The sequence below is a fragment of the Pseudorca crassidens genome, chromosome 10 (genome assembly GCF_039906515.1).
Source record: "Pseudorca crassidens isolate mPseCra1 chromosome 10, mPseCra1.hap1, whole genome shotgun sequence".
Classification (NCBI taxonomy): Eukaryota; Metazoa; Chordata; class Mammalia; order Artiodactyla; family Delphinidae; genus Pseudorca; species Pseudorca crassidens.
In genome coordinates this window covers 43,083,375-43,101,054 of record NC_090305.1, presented here as the reverse complement: position 1 = coordinate 43,101,054, position 17,680 = coordinate 43,083,375, and the positions used below count along the sequence as shown (strand labels likewise).

General features: G+C 38.0%; 1 protein-coding gene across 5 annotated transcripts in view; it reads left to right on the top strand.

The window, feature by feature from the left end:
• The window catches only part of HMGCLL1 (3-hydroxy-3-methylglutaryl-CoA lyase like 1), a 138,464-nt gene that overhangs the window by 115,590 nt on the left and 5,194 nt on the right, over window positions 1-17,680 (top strand). For all 5 annotated transcript variants that reach the window (XM_067753465.1, XM_067753464.1, XM_067753463.1 and 2 more), the window contains one exon: window positions 17,293-17,418. In XM_067753465.1, coding sequence (XP_067609566.1) covers window positions 17,293-17,418 — 126 coding nt within the window. The remainder of the gene's footprint in view (window positions 1-17,292; window positions 17,419-17,680) is intronic.

Genomic DNA, 17,680 nt, shown 5'->3' with positions numbered 1-17,680 from the left:
ACAGGGACAGAGAGAGACAGAGAGAAAGAGAGAAGGAGAGAGAAAGGGGGAAAAGGGAAGGGAAGGGAAGGGAAGGGGAGAGAGGAAGGAAGAAAAATAGTGTTGGAGTCCTTGGTCTAGTTTTTCCCAAGATCAGCTCCACCAAACTCTTTCCACTTAACCCAAAAATGTTCCCTCTTTTTTTCCCTCAAATATTTCAGCCTAGTCACCCTGACTAATACATGATACAATATAGTAAAATTAGGGGACAATATCTTCAGCAGGTGTTTTTAGAATAAATGTGGGGGAAGACATCTATTTTTTTAATGTTTTATACTGACTGTCAATAAAAGACAAGAGAATAACCTTAAAATGGGATTCAGGGAAGCTATCTCTGCAACAGTCTGAGCTAATGAGATCCAGGTATCTGTTTTTCTGGTGAGCTAGATTGACATAAAGATAGAACTGAAATACTTAGAAAAGGATGGACGTATATTTCTTAAGGTGTCTTAATATTCTCTCAGTATGCCTCTGACAAAAGCTAGGTAGAAGCAAATTCATGATTAAACTCCATGAAAGGGATGCCAGAATTTGTCAAGGTCCAGCCAGAAAGCCGGCTACATATAAGCAATGGAATATAGAGAATTGGTTATACGGGCAAAGGGAGAAAGCTACAATTGAACAGCAGACAATGAGGTAACCGGGAGATAAGCAGGGCCTGGATTAGGGCAGGGCAAGCCAGGCACCTAGGATACAAAATTTAGGAGGCATTCATGTTCCGGTGCTGACCTTGTTCTGCCCAACCCTGAGAGTGTCTCCTAAAATCTTGCTCCCTGGGTGCCTCACTTCTAAGGAGGCACTCCTGAGATTAGCAACAGCAAGGGGACCACCACTGGCACCGCACTGAGGCCCCCAGGCTGGATGGACAATGAAAGAGGAAAGGAAGAGAAAGGAAGAGGACAGTGTTACTGGAGCCCATCATCCAGAGTCACCAGGAGGGAGTTGGAACCATGGTCATCAGGGGCCTTTGGAGCACAGAGGTACCACCTGAAGCAGTCAGAGAGGGGATGCTATTCTTCTCCATCCAATGGAGCCTTCTGTTTGAACCCAGCAGGAGTCCAGCAGACATGGGAGCTTGGGGATGCAACCTGCAGGGATCAGTCTCCTGTGATAAGATGCACAACAGCGATGGACAAGCAAGACCTCTGGGAGCAAACAGCTTGACTGTCACAAGGCTGTGTCCTTTGGAGAACACAGGTGCAGATGGTACTTTTCTTGTTCTGTTGGGAAAGCTGAGAAGCCTAACTTGTATTCTTGCCCAGAGAAGATATTTGGCCAACCTGTTTTGGTTTTGTTTTTTTTTTTTCATGATTGATATTTGGTATATTTTCCTGTATATCTTATAAGCGATTTTTTTTTTCTCTGAATGTTATCTTGCCAGTGAGGGAAATAGCTTTTGAATTGGACTCAGATCTCAAGATTTCCATCTGCTTTTCTACTTTCATTCTTAACGAATGGTGGCATTGAATTTTAGGTGCTTAGAAGTATTAAAGTTAAAAAAAAATCCTAAAATATGTTACAGGTCATGTGGAAGCTTTTATATGTCTATGGTATTTGGCAGCCTGGCCACAAATACCAAGTATGTGTGGGTTTGGCACCTTTAAGGAGAATCTTCAACAAGTGTTTTTCTTTTAAAACTGTGTTTTATATGACTTTTTCTTGGCTATTAGCACTGGACATCCCAGTTGGATGCCATCTGGAGGCTTATGGCATGTGGCCTTCCCAAGAAGTCACTGTCTTGCTTAGAATTTTCCTGTCATATGTTCCAAGGAACGGACCTACAGCAGTGATGTGTTGTCTCAACTACAATAGCAGAAGCCCTTAATTTTATTTTTATTTGGCTATGTTTATAGCTGTATGACAGAATTAGATGTTATTGAACAAGCTACATTCAACATGCATTTGTGGAAAGCCTTAGGATTGGATAAAACCCTAGGAACAATCAAAGTCAATAAGCTTCAGTCACCATAGAAGAGATTCCTTCTACAACCTTTAGATGGTCTTTTAATACCTTCAGTGGCAGGGAGATCATTATCTTGAGAGTGAGCTCATTTAAGTTTGGGGAGCTTTGAAAGGCTAGAGAGTTATTTCTCATATCAACCAAAATCTACCTCTGCCTATATTCCTCTAGAATTATACAGAATATCTATTTTTTTGCCCATGTAATGATCTTGAACTATGTAACTATAACCGTCATCTACCTCTGAATTTTTACCCAAGATAAATACTCACAAATGCCTCAAACACTGGTTGTATCATGTTTTCCAGATATGTTGGTTGGCTCCAAACCTCCTTCATCTCCTATATATTTAACTGTAATTATACCTACTTTTGTTTTCTCAACTTTTTGAATAACTGGCTTTAACTGGGGAGAAATCCATTCTTGATTTCATGTGTACTCAGCTTTTTCTCTTTTTTCAAGTTGTATTCACTGCTTAGAAAAATTAATATCATTGCTACCATAACTATCTTGTGAGATATTTTGATCATGGTGGCTCTAGCATAAGCAAGATCCTTGGTAACTCATTTAGAAATCAAGTTGAACTTGAGCTATTGAAAATGAACAATAAAGAGGTGGGTGGTACTACTTAGTGACATAATATTACAAAATATTTTAAACCCTATTATCCATGTAAATATATGACAATGTCCAGTTTAATGAATCTGTCCATTTAAATGCCCCCAAATGAATATCTCCTAATAAATGGCTGAATACATTCATCAGCTTACTGTTAATCAGCTCAGTCATTTCTTATTTAAAATAGTGTCTCAAGTTTCTCCTGCACACATTTTCCTCTCGTTCCTACAGGAGAGCTAAGTTTGATGGGAGCTGAAGTATCATCCTGCCATGGGGCAAGGGTCACCTGGTCTGATGGCATCTTAGTCCTCCCTTGTTGCCCTGAGATGGAGTTCTCTAGCCTGTTTATCCTTTGTCCTTGTGATGGTACTGTGACCATGGTCTGTGGATGTTGGCTTATTCTCTGAACCTTCCTGGTCATGATCCTAGTTCCTTCCTGCCCACCAGTGATCTCTCAGCCCCACCGGGGAAAACGAGAAATTGTTGTATGCTTTCTATGCCAGGTGTGAGTGCCCTATTGTCTTTCCAGCTGCCTTGAGTCTCACTTGCCAGGCACCTCACTTAGCCTTTGCTGCCCTGGCATCCCACAGCTGTATGGGAGATTCTTGAGTCTTGTAATCCCCCTCCAGCCCACCCTTTTGGAAGCAGAACCAGTCCCTGCTGCTCTGGGGCTCCTCTAAATGTGTCTGGGATTTCTGTCACACATTACCCACAACCACATCCCTGGTACTCAGCAGAGAGGAGGAGCCTTGGACTCTTCTCAGGGTCCCAGAAAGCACATGGTTATATCTTTTAAAATTATTTTACTGCCCCATGGAGACCAATACTTTGAGTTATAAGAATACTGAATCATGAGTTTGAGCATTACCAATCCATGAGATCATCCCCAAAGCAGACAAGCAAGTGGAAATGGGTATGTAATGAAAGATTTAAAAAGGAATTAAAGTTAGTTTGGAACAATCACGAAGGCTTTAAGAAACATTATGTATTAAATATCCAGTTTTCTCTATCTATGATGATTTTCAAGAAAGCAGCTTCTACCTTCCGCTAGAGTTGACGATTCCCATTCATGGAGCACCCTCCACTTAGCTATTAAGCTAGAAATCACAGGGCTTCTGTTAACGACACCTCATATATATGTATATGCGTATATATATATATATATGTGTGTGTGTATATATATATACATATATATATAACTGAATATATATATATATATATATATTTTCAGATTCTTTTCCCTTATAGGGTATTACAAAATATTGAGTAGAGTTCCCTGTGCTGTACAGTAGGTCCTTGTTGTTTACTTTATACATAGTCGTGTGTATCTGCTAATCCCAAACTCCTAATTTATCCCCCCTTTCCCCTTTGGTAACCATAGTTTGTTTTCTATGTCTGTGGGTCTGTTTCTGTTTTGTAAATAAGTTTATTTGTATCATCTTTTTAGATTCCACATATAAGTGATATCATATGATATTTGTCTTTCTTTGACTTACTTTACTTTGTATGCTATCTACTATTAGTCTTCATTTATTTAGACACCATTTTATCTCATAAATTTATCTCAAATTTATTCCTTAACAAAAAACCTTTTTTTTTTTTTACACTTCTGCTTCACTTTAAATACTCACCACCATTGACTGGATGCATTGCACTAATTTTCTGACTAGTATTTCTACTTAGATATTTCTCAACCTTTTATCCTTCTCAGTTATTGCTCCCTTGCTACTGAAATCTGCTTGAAACAAAATGCTGATGATGGCACAATTATTCATCAACTTTAAGTAGGTCTTTATTTTCTAGAGAATAAAGTTTAGCTTGTACAGAAAGGCATCCAAGGCCTCTCATGATTAGGAGCTGTACTCCATCCACACCCCAACACTCCCTACAATAAAAGTCTCATTAAAATCTCAGTGTACCCTTGGCCTGTTCATCATCTGTATATTTTCTCAAGCTGTTCCCTCCCTGTAGAATATCCCTTCCATCACCATCCCCCACTTGTCAACATCCTTCAAGGCCCAATTCAGAGCCAAACTAGTCATCAAACTTTTAACCGTACCCCACCCAACCTTGCTTCATGATGAAATATAGAAACCATCTCACTGATGTGTCTGACAGCTTCGTTTATAATTTTCATAATAGCTACCACTCTCTACTTTGCATTGTAGTTCTTTGTATTTATGAATATCTGGTCTGCCAGGTCATTAACTTAATGATGTGTTAGTTACTACTCTTTGTTTCCAAGCAACAGTGGCCAACTCAAGCTACCTTAAGCAAAAAAGAGACTGTATTATGAAGATATAGGGGTGTGTCACGAAAACCTCTTAAAGGAACAAGACAAGCAAAGAGCAGAGATTTGGAAGCCTTCCCATTTGATTCTGAATCTCAGCTCTCACCACTTAGCCAATATGTGTCACTATGTGTGGTCATAGTAAACATTCTGTGGCTCAAGTTTCTCACATATAAAATGAGGATGATAATAATAGTATGTACTTCCTAGGATTACTACATGGTTTACTTGGCACAGCTCTCATTAAATGTTATTTCAGAAACAAAGGTGGGGCTTTTCGGGAAAGACTACTGCCTTGCATTTGTGGTACTAGCATTTGCTTGGGATTCCAAATAATTTGATTTGGGGAGAGAAGAGGAGCCTCACCGAACTTCTTTGTGGTTATCATTTAATGCTTTGGGGTCCTTTATTTGGCACGGAGATTGGTAAAGTGAGTAATACAGTATTTTTGGAAAATAAACCTGGACAATTTTAAAATGTTAAGCTTGGACACAATATTTAACCCTGGACTTGCACCTTAAAAACCAGCAGAGTAATAGAATGTTCTGTTGCCTGGGTGCCCATTGAAATTTATAAGGAATTCCAGAAGATACTTGAGTGTGGGCAGGTCTGTTAAGGCAGTCTGGTGACCTGGGAGGCCCAGAGCCCCTTTCAGGTTTCCTATGAGGTGAAAACTTGTCCTAATGACACTAAGATAGTGTCCCTTTTTACCATTCTCAAATAAACCGTGGATTTTCTAATGAGAGAAAAGCAGACGCCCATGAGAATCTAGATGTCTTAATAAAGATGACTATACACACACACACACACACACACACACACAAAACAAAAACAAAAAAACAGAGGTGGGGAGGAAATGAAGCTGGATCTCAGGAAGAACCAAAAAGCTGCCTGGAATTCAGGTGGCATTTCTCTAATTCGAATGTTTTATTCCACCCCCTCCTACAGACCAAATTACTCTGCTGCTTGTCGTCCATGGAAAAAATTGCTTGTCCATAGCTCATGTGCTGTACATCTCACCTCTTAGAAAGACAGAATCTGTCTTTGTCTCTGTGCCACATTCTGGGGGAGGAGCCTGTGATTGACTCAATTTTGGTTCCAACAGCTGCCGCCAAGATTAACAAAGAGTCACTGAGCAAACAAACAAACAGGTGCCATAAACTTATCTTTATGGCATTTCCAAGAGAAGAAGGTTTAGGGAGCAAAGTAGGTAGTGATCCACTGACATGGCTCATTGATTTTGCTATCCTCAGAGCATCGTTCTGTGTCTCCAGTTGGATTGGATCAAGTTCAGTTCACACCATGTGTAGTCATACTTGCACTCAGGCCTTGATCCTGCAATTGTTCTTCAAAATATTTGAATTTGTTCAATTACACTTTCAAAAACATTTGAATAGTAACTTGTTCTGTTCTAGGTATTATGCCGTATACTGAGGGTATCATGGAGTGAGGTAGCGTGAAGTTCTTGACCTCATGATGCTAATGTATATTGCTTGCTGCTTTGACTTAAAAAAGAAAATAAAAAGGTGTAATCTTTCCATTATCACAAGCCCTGCCTGGTTTGTGAGTATTGATAACGCTGTTAGTTCTTTGTCAGCACCACTGTGTTTTCAATTCCTTTTTTATTTTTTTCTCTCTTAACGTTCTTTTTTCTTTTCTGAACATTTAGTTATATTTTCACAATATTAGGCAGACCTCCCACTAACATCCATTTTGGAACTGGAAATTATTTATCTCCTACCAGTGCAACTCCAGAAGCATAAAGGCCTGAATTCTAGACCCGTCTCCACCACCAAAGACCTCTGCGACTTTGGGGAAATCCCTAAGAGCTCTGGGGCTTAGCTCCTTCCCTTTAAACCAGAATCAATCCACTAATCAATTCATCGTATAAGGGATTTTGACTAAAATACACGGTGACTTCTACCTTTATAGGTGCAAAATCTTTAATGTTTACACAGTGTTAGTTATCCATCTGTGTCCCATTTTCTTCCCCCTCACTTTGTTACCATTGTCTCCATTCATCACTTTTTCTGCACACGTTGAGAGCATCATGGGAGCGGGGTAAGGCTCGGTCTACGAGGAGCTGGAATGAGATGGTCAACTCTTTCCAGGACTCTCAGCCGATGAACTCAGTTACTGTGTTTCTGAGAAGATTGACGGTTGATTTTCCTTGGAAGCTTTGGGGTCACTGTTCCTTTAAGACTCTCTGGCACTCTGTCTGCCCTCTCCTTTTGCCCTACCTCATGGCACAGTTTTATCTATTAATTTCCTGGCTCAGCTCTATGTTTCTGCCCTAACCTCAAACTCATCCCCACCTCCCTAAGGCTTTTTTGGCTAATTTTCTCCTCTAGTGCAGCCTCATTCTTTACCCCTATTCAGTGAGCCCTATCCTTCATGGCTGCCAACTCACCTGTCTCTCCATTTGCATACTTCCACACTGAAATCTGCCCCAATGCTCTTCTTCATTTGTCACACACACATCCTCCGTCTGCCTCTATATCCTTGTCATATACTTGTGAAAGCCAAGACTTCTCACATGTTATGTACCAAGCTATGGGATATGCGCTTTCCGTGGAACATCACATTGTATCCTGAACAAGCCCGTGAATCAGTACTATTAAATTCATTTTACAGCTGGGGGAACAGAGAGGTAAAGTAACATCCTCCAGATCGCACAGCTAACAGGTGGCAGAGTAGGTTCAAGCAGAAGTCTGTCTCCTGAAACTGATCTTGAAAGCACAAGGCTGTAGGTTCTCTGTTTGTTTTTGAATCTATTGCCACCTCACTCCTGTTCTATCTCTGCTGAAACGACCCATTTCAACCTTTGTCAATGGCATGAATCCAATAAATTTTCTCTGGTCTCATTTTCTTTAACTACCTTCAGCATTCATCACTGTGGTATATTTAGGGAAATTTCTACGCTGTCTTATGACACTGAACTTCCCCCTGCACTAATTCATCTCCCTTCTCCTAATTCCGAAAAGTGAGTGTTCACTAAATACCAGGATTTGAATCTCTGCTCTTCTTTTCTAGACAAGTTCCTTCAGAGAACTCAGAAATGAAATAAATCAAGATGAAATTACTTTTTTCTTATTTTTAATTGCTCTAAGAGATAACCGACTGTCTAAAGGAAAAAAAGTAGCAAGGTATTGTGAGTTTACACATGTAAAAGTAAAAGGTAGGGAAACAGTAACACCAGGGATGGGTGGAAGGAATTGAGAATATATTGTATGTAATACTGTAAGATCCTTCCCTCCATGTGGCATAGATATTTGAAAGTAGGCTATTATTAATTAAATAATATTAATTTAATTGTATTAAGTTATACTATAAAACGTAGGGTAAAATACTCAACAACTTAAAGAAGAGGTAGAAATATTAAGGAAGAGATAAAATATAGTCATAAAAAATGCTCAATTAACAAAAGATAGAAAAAGAAGAAAAACAAAGCATAGAACAAATAGAGCATATAGAAAATAGCTAGCAGATTTTAATCCAACCATATCAGTTAATGTATTAGTTCTACTTGGCTATGCTGATATAGCAGACCCTGAACCCCCCAACATAAATAATGGCTCAAACACAGGGATGTTTGTTCCTCACTCATTAGATGGTCCACTGCACGTGTTCCTGGCAGCGGGCATCTTTCCTCCAGGTGTTCGCTCAGAGACCTGGCTCTTTCCATTTTGTGGCTACACCATTCCCTCAGGCCTATTGTCATGGGCATTTGACTATTAAAAAGGAAGAAGACACGTAGTTTCTGAAAGGACTTGTTCTGGAAATGGACTGCATCACTTTGCTCTCATGCCATTGGCTAACCCACATCAGGCAGCCTCACCTACACAGAAGGGCAGTTAGGTAATGTTGTCTAGCTGAGTCCCAGAAGAAGAGGAGACAGATTTTTTTGGTGAAAAGCCAGTACTGTCTGCTACAGATGAACCGCTAAACTGAAAGGTTAGAGATCTTCAAACTTTATTATCCATAAAAGTCACCTTGGAGTTTGAAACAATTGCATATACTTGGGCTTTACAAGAAAAAAATTCAGATTTTTGGGTAAGGCACAGAAATCTGTATTTTATTTTGTGCCAGTAGATTGGAGAGCATGGATGGTAACTGAAGGAGTGCCCGTGGGAGCCAGTGACATCCACTCACACACAGAAAAGAGGAGCTGATTCTGAGAGGAGTCATCTGTAGGGTTTGGATTGAACCCAGGAAATGAGAAAATAGAGCCTGAGGTCGGTCAGTGTACTTTGGGGTGTTGTCCTGGCAGAAGAAGGAAATGATTGAGAAAGAAGGGTACACATTTATTAATATGGCTCCTTTGTACTAATTACAAGTGGTATATATTTATTACAGATAGTTGTTAACAATCTGGAAATACAAATGACTTATAGCAAATATAGTTACTCTCCTCTTTTATCTTCCATTTTCTTATCAGCATTTTTCCATACCATTATATATTCTTCAAAACCATTTAATTGTCTCATAACTGTCTTACATAACTTATTAACTATTCCCCTATGGTTGTACATTTCATTTACAGGCTTTTTTCTCACTGTTACAAATAATAATACAAAGAATAGTCATCCTTGAACATAAGTCTATATTAACATTTCTGGCTATTTTCTTGGGATAGCTTCCTAGAAATACAACCATTGGGACAACAATCCTTTACTTTCTCAATTTCTTGATAATGTTGAGTTGTATAGAAACTTCTTCAGAGAGTTGAAGAAAGTATGATGAGAAAATTGAGTTTTTGTTGTTGTTGTTTTCAGTCTCCTTTTAAAATTTTAATTTAATTTTTATTTTAAATTAGAGTATACTTGATTTATAATATTGTGTTAGTTTCAGGTATACAGCAAAGTGATTCAGTTATACATATACATATATCCATTCTTTTTCAGATTCTTTTCCCATGTAGGTTATTACAGAATATTGAGCAGAGTTCCCTGTACTATACAGTAGGTCCTTGTTGGTTATCTATTTTATATATAGTAGTGTGTATATGTTAATCCCAAACTCCTAATATACCACCCCCCCCCGCCACTTTTCCTCTTTGGTAACCATAAATTTGCTATTGAAGTCTGAGAGCCTATTCCTGTTTTGTAAATAAGTTCATTTGTATCATTGTTTAGATTCCACATGTAAGTAATATCATATGATATTTGGCTTTCTCTGACTTACTTCACTTAGTATGATAATCTGTAGGTCCATGCATGTTGCTGCAAGTGGCATTATTTCATTCTTTTTATGGCTGAATAGTATTCCATTGTATATACGTACCACGTCTTCAGAAAATGAAGTCTTTTGATCTGTCAATGGCTCTCTTCCTAATTCACACCCTTCCCCCTGGAGTTGTTATAAGGATTTAATGCAACCAGGTGTGTAAAGTGTTTAGTAATGCAGCTGGCATTTAATTATTAGCACATAGTCAGTTAACTATTAATACTGAACAGTAGCACACAAATGTTATACCTGTTAAACTCTGTCTCATACTAACTGTGTGAAGCATGGACCGTCACTTCCCTTTTCTAAGCCTCAGTTTCCTCATCAGTAAATGAGCATGAATTACTGCCCACTTACCATGATTTTGTGGAGTTTTCTCATATGTGAAGTATGTGGTGCCGTATCTGTGATATAATAAGCCTTCAATCAATGTTCACTAATAGTATTTATTATTTCTCAGTCTACTGAAATTGAGAACTTTCTTATGTTTTTCCATTTCCTTATTTCCTTCTATGTACACACCCCCATTTCTATCTCAGTTTGAAATATACTACATGAAAGTACAAATATAATCTATCTCATTATGTGTGGTAAGGCAGGGAGGAGTGAAACGTGCAGGAAACCTTTTTCAAAGACAAGAGATGGTCTATGAAAGCGTTAATAATCCATCACGTTAGCTTACTCACCCCCAACAGCAAGGTATCATGATTTACATACCAATTTTGGTGTATAACTTCAGTGTATGGAAACACTGGGCTTTATTCATGCATGCCAATGGTTCACTATCTGTGGTTTATAAAGCATGGTATGTTCACAGTACACATGAATGGCAAGTAGTTGGTACCAAAACTCCATATATGGTAATTCTTTAGAGTGCTGGGTGAGTAGCATCTCAGAGCAAGATCTGGGCTCCCTGGAAAGAGTGCTGTGACCCACTAGTGACACTGGTCTGGCTGCTGGGGGAGAAGTAGCGCATCACATGTGGATAATTACAATCCTCTTTTGGAGGGAATATTAGCTGTGAGGAACAAGTTGAAGGGAAAAATATTAGAAAAATGAGTATATTTGTAATATTTTACCCTACATGAATATTTGTCTTTTTCCTCATGAGTAACTTAAATCCCCACAATGAGTAATTTCCCTGTCAGAGATTCACTTGTTATTTTAATTCAAATGTAACATTATTACAGATTTCTAAAGAAAAATTTGGTCTTGGCAAAAAAAGTAGACATCATTTCAAAAAATAACATTGCCAAAATTCTTCTATATGTTCCTTAATACTTTACTAACTTCAATATGTAAAATTGTAGATTTCATTAAATATTTTGAAATCAGACATATATGGAAGATTATATGTTTTGGAAAATGATTTCTTTGACTCCTCTTCTTATCATATTTCTCAGTTTTGTTTGGAGAATAAGTTCTTACAGCATGAGAAAAAGTCGAGATGATACTTTCAGTATTGTATTTTGTATCAATTGTATATTGTATTGTATTATTGTATCAGCATGATCTGGGCATCCAAGCACTATGCAAAATTAACAAAGTTAATTCTCCTCATAGCTCACCTGAGATTGTAGTACAGAGTGATAATGCTCGTGTTATATCTACAGCTAATTTGCAATTTTCCAGAAGAAGTGGTCACTCATATTTTATCCATTTTCCTCAGCCTTAAGTCCAAGTATACGTCTGGGAGCTCAAGCAGATGGAGCCCATAACCGCACTCACCAGGCTTTTCATAACCTGGGTCACTGTGTTAATAGCTTTGGTCATGAGCTTTGAGGGAAGTGGAAGCCAAAGTCACCTCCACCCTTTGAGTTACATATTCGTTTCATTTTAGGGAGAATTAGCTCCCTGAGTTCTAGAGAGGATCGTTTCTCATTTGGCAATAGTGAACTATTTCTCAGTGACAGACAAAATGTATACTAATATTAATTTCTAACACTAATCTCCATGAGCTACAGAGCTTTGTATGTATTCCAAGTCCCTGGCACATAGAACATGCTCAATAAACATGTTCAAATCAAAGGAAGAATAATAAAAAATATACTGATTACATTGAACCACAGATGATGCGCTACGCACCATTAGTAAAAGTTTCCTTATTTTAAAGGTAACACAATATTTATTTGCATAATATAAAGCTATTTACTTACGTATTTGCTGTTTCTGGGTTGGAGCACAGTGGCAGTTCAATGCTTGACTTTAACTTGGTGGATTTTGGTGTTACATCGCCATCTTGTGGTTATTAATCTGAAGATATTTCCTTCAAAACAAAACCCAAATGCTTTGTTTTGCAACATACTGTATGGTGCAGAAAACCATTTGTGCTTGTGTGTTTACACACACACACACACACACACACACACACACACACACACACACACAGACGCCAGGAATCTGACCATCTGAAAAGCAGTGTTTTAGATTTGGAGACATGGGAAAGGAAATATCTAAGACTAATCTTTTAATGCAGTCTCTTGCATGATAAAATAAGCTATGCAACCCATCTACTATTATCAAATACATGAGGATATTATAGCAATGCATTTTCTATAATACTATGATTTCAGTAGCAAAGTAAAAACATGTTTCCTCTATTTACCATAAACAACAGAGAAGAAATAATGTTTTTCTTCCTGCTCTGTTAAGAACTTGTTTACATCATAATATGTACCGTTTCTAATGGAATAGGGAAGTCGAGGTAAAGAAAACATACACAGTGAAATCAAATTTTCTTAGATGACTATGACTAGAAATTTACAAAGCAGCTTGTTCCAAAATAAAGTTATCTAACTTAGTGTATGGGTAACACTATCCATTGAGAAGATATGTATTTCTGGGGAACAGAATTGCACATTTGATAGAAGACAAAATTGAGAGGATATTATGTAGAAAGTTCTATTTTTAAAGTACTGTGATTTTTTTTTTGGAAGAGAGACTTTAAAAGGAACACATATCTTAATATTCTCCTTCACAGCTAAGGTATACTTTAATAAACTCTCTTTAAATTTGCTTATTGAAATTTTAAATCCACATACTGCTCTTAGAATTGATTCAATTGATTTGTGACTAGCACTCACAGAAATATAATCTGTTCCAGAGCAAATGTGATGGTAGGAAAGAGGGAAGGACCATTTTCCAGGGAGGCTTTCACCCAGATCACGTCTGCCTTTACGAAATTATGCACACTTAAATCCTAGAAAGATCAGTTAGTTGCAAAATAAATTGTTGGTCAATAAACTCAGTCGTAGGTTTATTTATTCTCATTTTCATTTATTTACTGTCATTCTACGACAGGCTACAGTTTGCAGAAACCTTTCTTTTTCTTTTTCTAATTATATATGTAATTACATTCATTGTGGGGCCATTAGAAAACAAGACAAACAGAATTAAAATAAAATGAATTACCTAGAGTCACACACCCAGTGATCACTGCTGTTGGCATTTTGGTATATCATCCAAATTCTACCTTTTTTTTTTTTAGAAAATGGGATTATGGTTCCATACACCATGATAATGTCCTGTAATCTGTTTCTTTCCCTTAACTATGCATTTACATAGCATTTATCATTCCATTTTATAGCTACACCTTAATTAATTTAAATTAGTCCCCATTACAGACATTTGGCTGGTTTTCAAATTTTTATTCATATAAAACATACTGTAATGAATCTATATATAAGGGGTGTGTTTCATGTGTGACACACATACACTCACCCATATATATCTGTTTTTATTTCTTACCTAATTATTTACTTAGAATTTGTGAAATATTCCTAGGAAGTACTTTTTTGATAGAAATTTCTAGGATAATGGATATTGGCAATTAAGACTAATTACTAGTTAATTGTTCAACAGAAAAAATGTTCCAGGTTATTTTCCTACCAGTTTAAGTTTTCTTGTTTACCTTCAGTTCCAACAACACCTCCTTTTTGTCATTGATGTTTATCAAAGTCTAATGCACATACAGAAAATTGCACTAATCATAAGCCCTCGTGGTAGACTGAAGCCATCTTTCACCTCTCATGCTGGTACTGCTGACATTCACTACCTCATACTTTTTGGGGTGTTCTTTCAAAAACAGGTTTTCTTGAAAAGTTGATCTGTCCTGATTAACTCTTTGCTGCCTCAGGGTACAGAGCATCTCTAAATGAAAGCTCACTCATACCCACAGTTGATAAAGTCGGAGATGGATGAGAACCTTACCTCAGGGGTTCCCACACTTAATTACACAAGAGATCACCAGAGGGAGCTTTAAAGAGATACCAATGCTTGACCCCATTCCCAGACAAAGATTCTGGGGAGAAACTTGGCTGTTAGTTTTAAAAGGTCCCCAGGTGATTATAATTGGTAAGGATTGAGAACCACTGAAACCTCTTTCTCCTGGAGTGATAGATTCAATTCTACTGAATAGATAAATATTAACCTATAGGTGAAGAATGCCTCTGCCTATTTGATGTCCTGGCAGACTTCCAGAGATGAGCTCAGTGTCTGAACCTTTGTCTTTTCCAACTACTGGACAATTCCACAGATTTCACTCCTAGAGCATAATTCTTTAAACTTACTATTTTGATTCACTGCAAATGTAGACTGCCCTAAATGGACCAGTACTTTAGCTGGTCAGTTATTAACACCCAAATATGATTGAGCTTTGAGAGAGGTCGTGATAAAGGAAGAAGAGCCATTGCCACCTTCCCATGTTGAGTAGTATAATGAGGAGAAATGGAGGTACAGAAGCAAACCAATTATATCTGTAAACTTTGCATTAGTCCCAAAGGCATCTATGGCTTTTGGACTATGGTTCTGTCCTTGGGAGCCTTGGTAAACATTCTAGGTCTCACCAGAGAAAATTCAGAACAGTAAAATTGTGCAGCCCCTTGAACCATAATGGAAAAGAACATAAAAAAGAATGTGTGTGTGTGTGTGTATATATATGTATATACATATATATACATATATATGAAACTGAATCACTTTGCTGTATAGCAGAAATTAACATGACATTGTAAATCAACTATACTTCAATTTAAAAAATGTGCAGCCCCCTTGGCATGTCAAAGGAGATAGGAGCCAACTGAAGAGCTCCCAACAGCTAAATCTCAAACGTGAGTGACAAGACATATAAAGGAATATTGGATTACAACCCAAAGTACTAACTAAATACCCATGAGTCTCTACTGATATAAACAAATATTTGAAGAAATAAATAAATATGGGAAAATAGACAAATCTCTCATATGGGAAATTTCTAAATAATTTAGGTAGGTATTCTCCACTCCTTAGGTGTGAGCTGCACATAGTGACTTTTTTCCAAAAAGTGCCATATGGAAAAGGGGGCATGGGGTCAAGTGAACATCATCAGTTGTAAACCATATAGTACGCACCCTTGATATGATGTGTTAAGACTGGCACTTCCCCTGTGTTGCTCTCCTCACAAAACTTCAGGACTCCAGTCTAACCATGAGAAAACATCAGACATACCCACCTTGAAAGACATTGTGCAAAACACATGACAAGTAACAATTCAAAATTGTCAAGGTCAATGAGGACAAAGAATGTCTGAGAAGGTGTCACAGCCACAGCAGGAGATAAGACAACTACATGTAATGTGGTACCCGGATGAGTTCCTGGAAAAGAAAAGGACATTAGCTTCTAAACTAAGGAAATCTGAATCATGTGTGGACTTTAGTTAATAATAACATATTATATGTGTTCGTTAGTTGTGACAAATATACCATAATGATGTAAGATGTGAACAATAGGGGAAATTGTGTGTAATGTATGGAAATGCTGTGTACTTTCTTCCCAAATTTTCTGAAAATTTAAAACTATTCTAAAATAAAAAGTTTATCAAAAAAGGAAAGGAAAAAGAAAGAAAGTGTGATTCCTCAGAGCAGCAGTGAGAACAGCATCTGGGATCTTGTTAAAAATTCAAATTCTCAGGGCCCAGCCCAGACCTCCAGAATCAGAAACTCTGGGGATGTAACAGCCATTTGTGATTCTGCTTCTGTGACTGAGAACTGCTGATCTAGCAGATTGGCCAAGGGCTCTGTTTCCCAGCACTTCTCGTTTTAGATGAGGTCGTATTACTTTTTCTTCAATGTCCAGGAGTGAAGAGTCAGATTAGCCTCTTAGTGGCTTCTGATTTCCCAATTGTCCCTTTCCAGAGAGGGCTGCTCTGCTTGCCTCTTTTCTTATGTTATTCAAATCTGATCCCCAGGGTCCCTTTCAGACCCTTTTGTGCTCTTGTCTTTCACAACTTTTCCAGTCCACAGAGATCTCCACCTTGGATATCCCCAGACTCATAACATGAACCAACTTGCATGTTTCCAGAGGCCACAAATCACAGCAGAATGTGAATTCTCTGGAGACACAGGTGACCTTGGGCAAAATGTGTGATCCCTCTGTACTTGAGTTTCTTCATCGTGATTTGGGGATGATGGAAGAGTATCTACCTCCTGGGTTTGTGTGGGAATTGTGAGTTAGTATCATGAGGTATTAATAATAATATCCAGCACTTAGTGAGGACCCAGTAAATGTGAGCTGCTACAATTGTTAGTGGTGGATGTCCTGCCTCTCAAATGTCTCTTCACTCCTCCCAAAACAGCAGGGTTTTGTGCACAAAATAAAGTAATGGCTCAATAAAAATTGGATGAATTGAGTGAATACGTTGAGCCCACATAATACAAGTTCAAACATAAGGACAGCTCTCCACCCCCCCACCCCCCCCGTCTGTCTTCGAAGGCACCTTGATTTTGAGTCAGGATGTTGGAAATCTTTCCTGTTGGTTATATAAGGTTTTTAGACTAAAGCTCAAAATTAGGTTGGAAAATACACCCCATGTGTGTATTTATCTTACTTCAGTCTTCATCCCCTACCTTTGTTCTGTTATCAATGAAAACGCCATTTCAGTTTTGACCTAAGATTATTCTCATTCCCGAGATCCTTAGCAGAGTGTCTGTTAGCCTAAAAGATGAGATTAGTCAGAAAAGAAATTAGCACCTCGGGGACTGTTCTAGCAGCAGGTGGGTAAGTGAATAGGTTGGAATCGTGGTTCAGATTTTCCTTATTTGCTCTTTGGAACAGGTTAAATAGAGATGCAACAACTTATATGCCATAATGAGACAAACCTTGGGTGTTTGGGTTTGTTTTCCAGATGGGGATTAATGTGGTGGATTCTGCAGTATCCGGATTAGGTGGTTGCCCTTATGCAAAAGGTGCTTCTGGGAACGTAGCCACTGAGGATTTGATCTACATGCTTAATGGCCTGGGGGTCAAGACAGTAAGTTAACTTAGCATATTTTAATATTCATACATTCCTTGCAGATTCAAATTTGAATGCTTCTTGGATTTGGGAAGCAACTTTGAGGTCAAGTTTTACTACACTTTTGCTCTTTGCTAAAATGCATAGTGGGAAAATACAATAAAAAATTCTTGGGGCGGGCTTTATAAAGTAACTTATTGCTATAGTTAGATCACCAATAATGCTACCATTTCACATTTTTATGGTGCTTCATGACCTCCAAAGTCCTTTTTCATCTAGT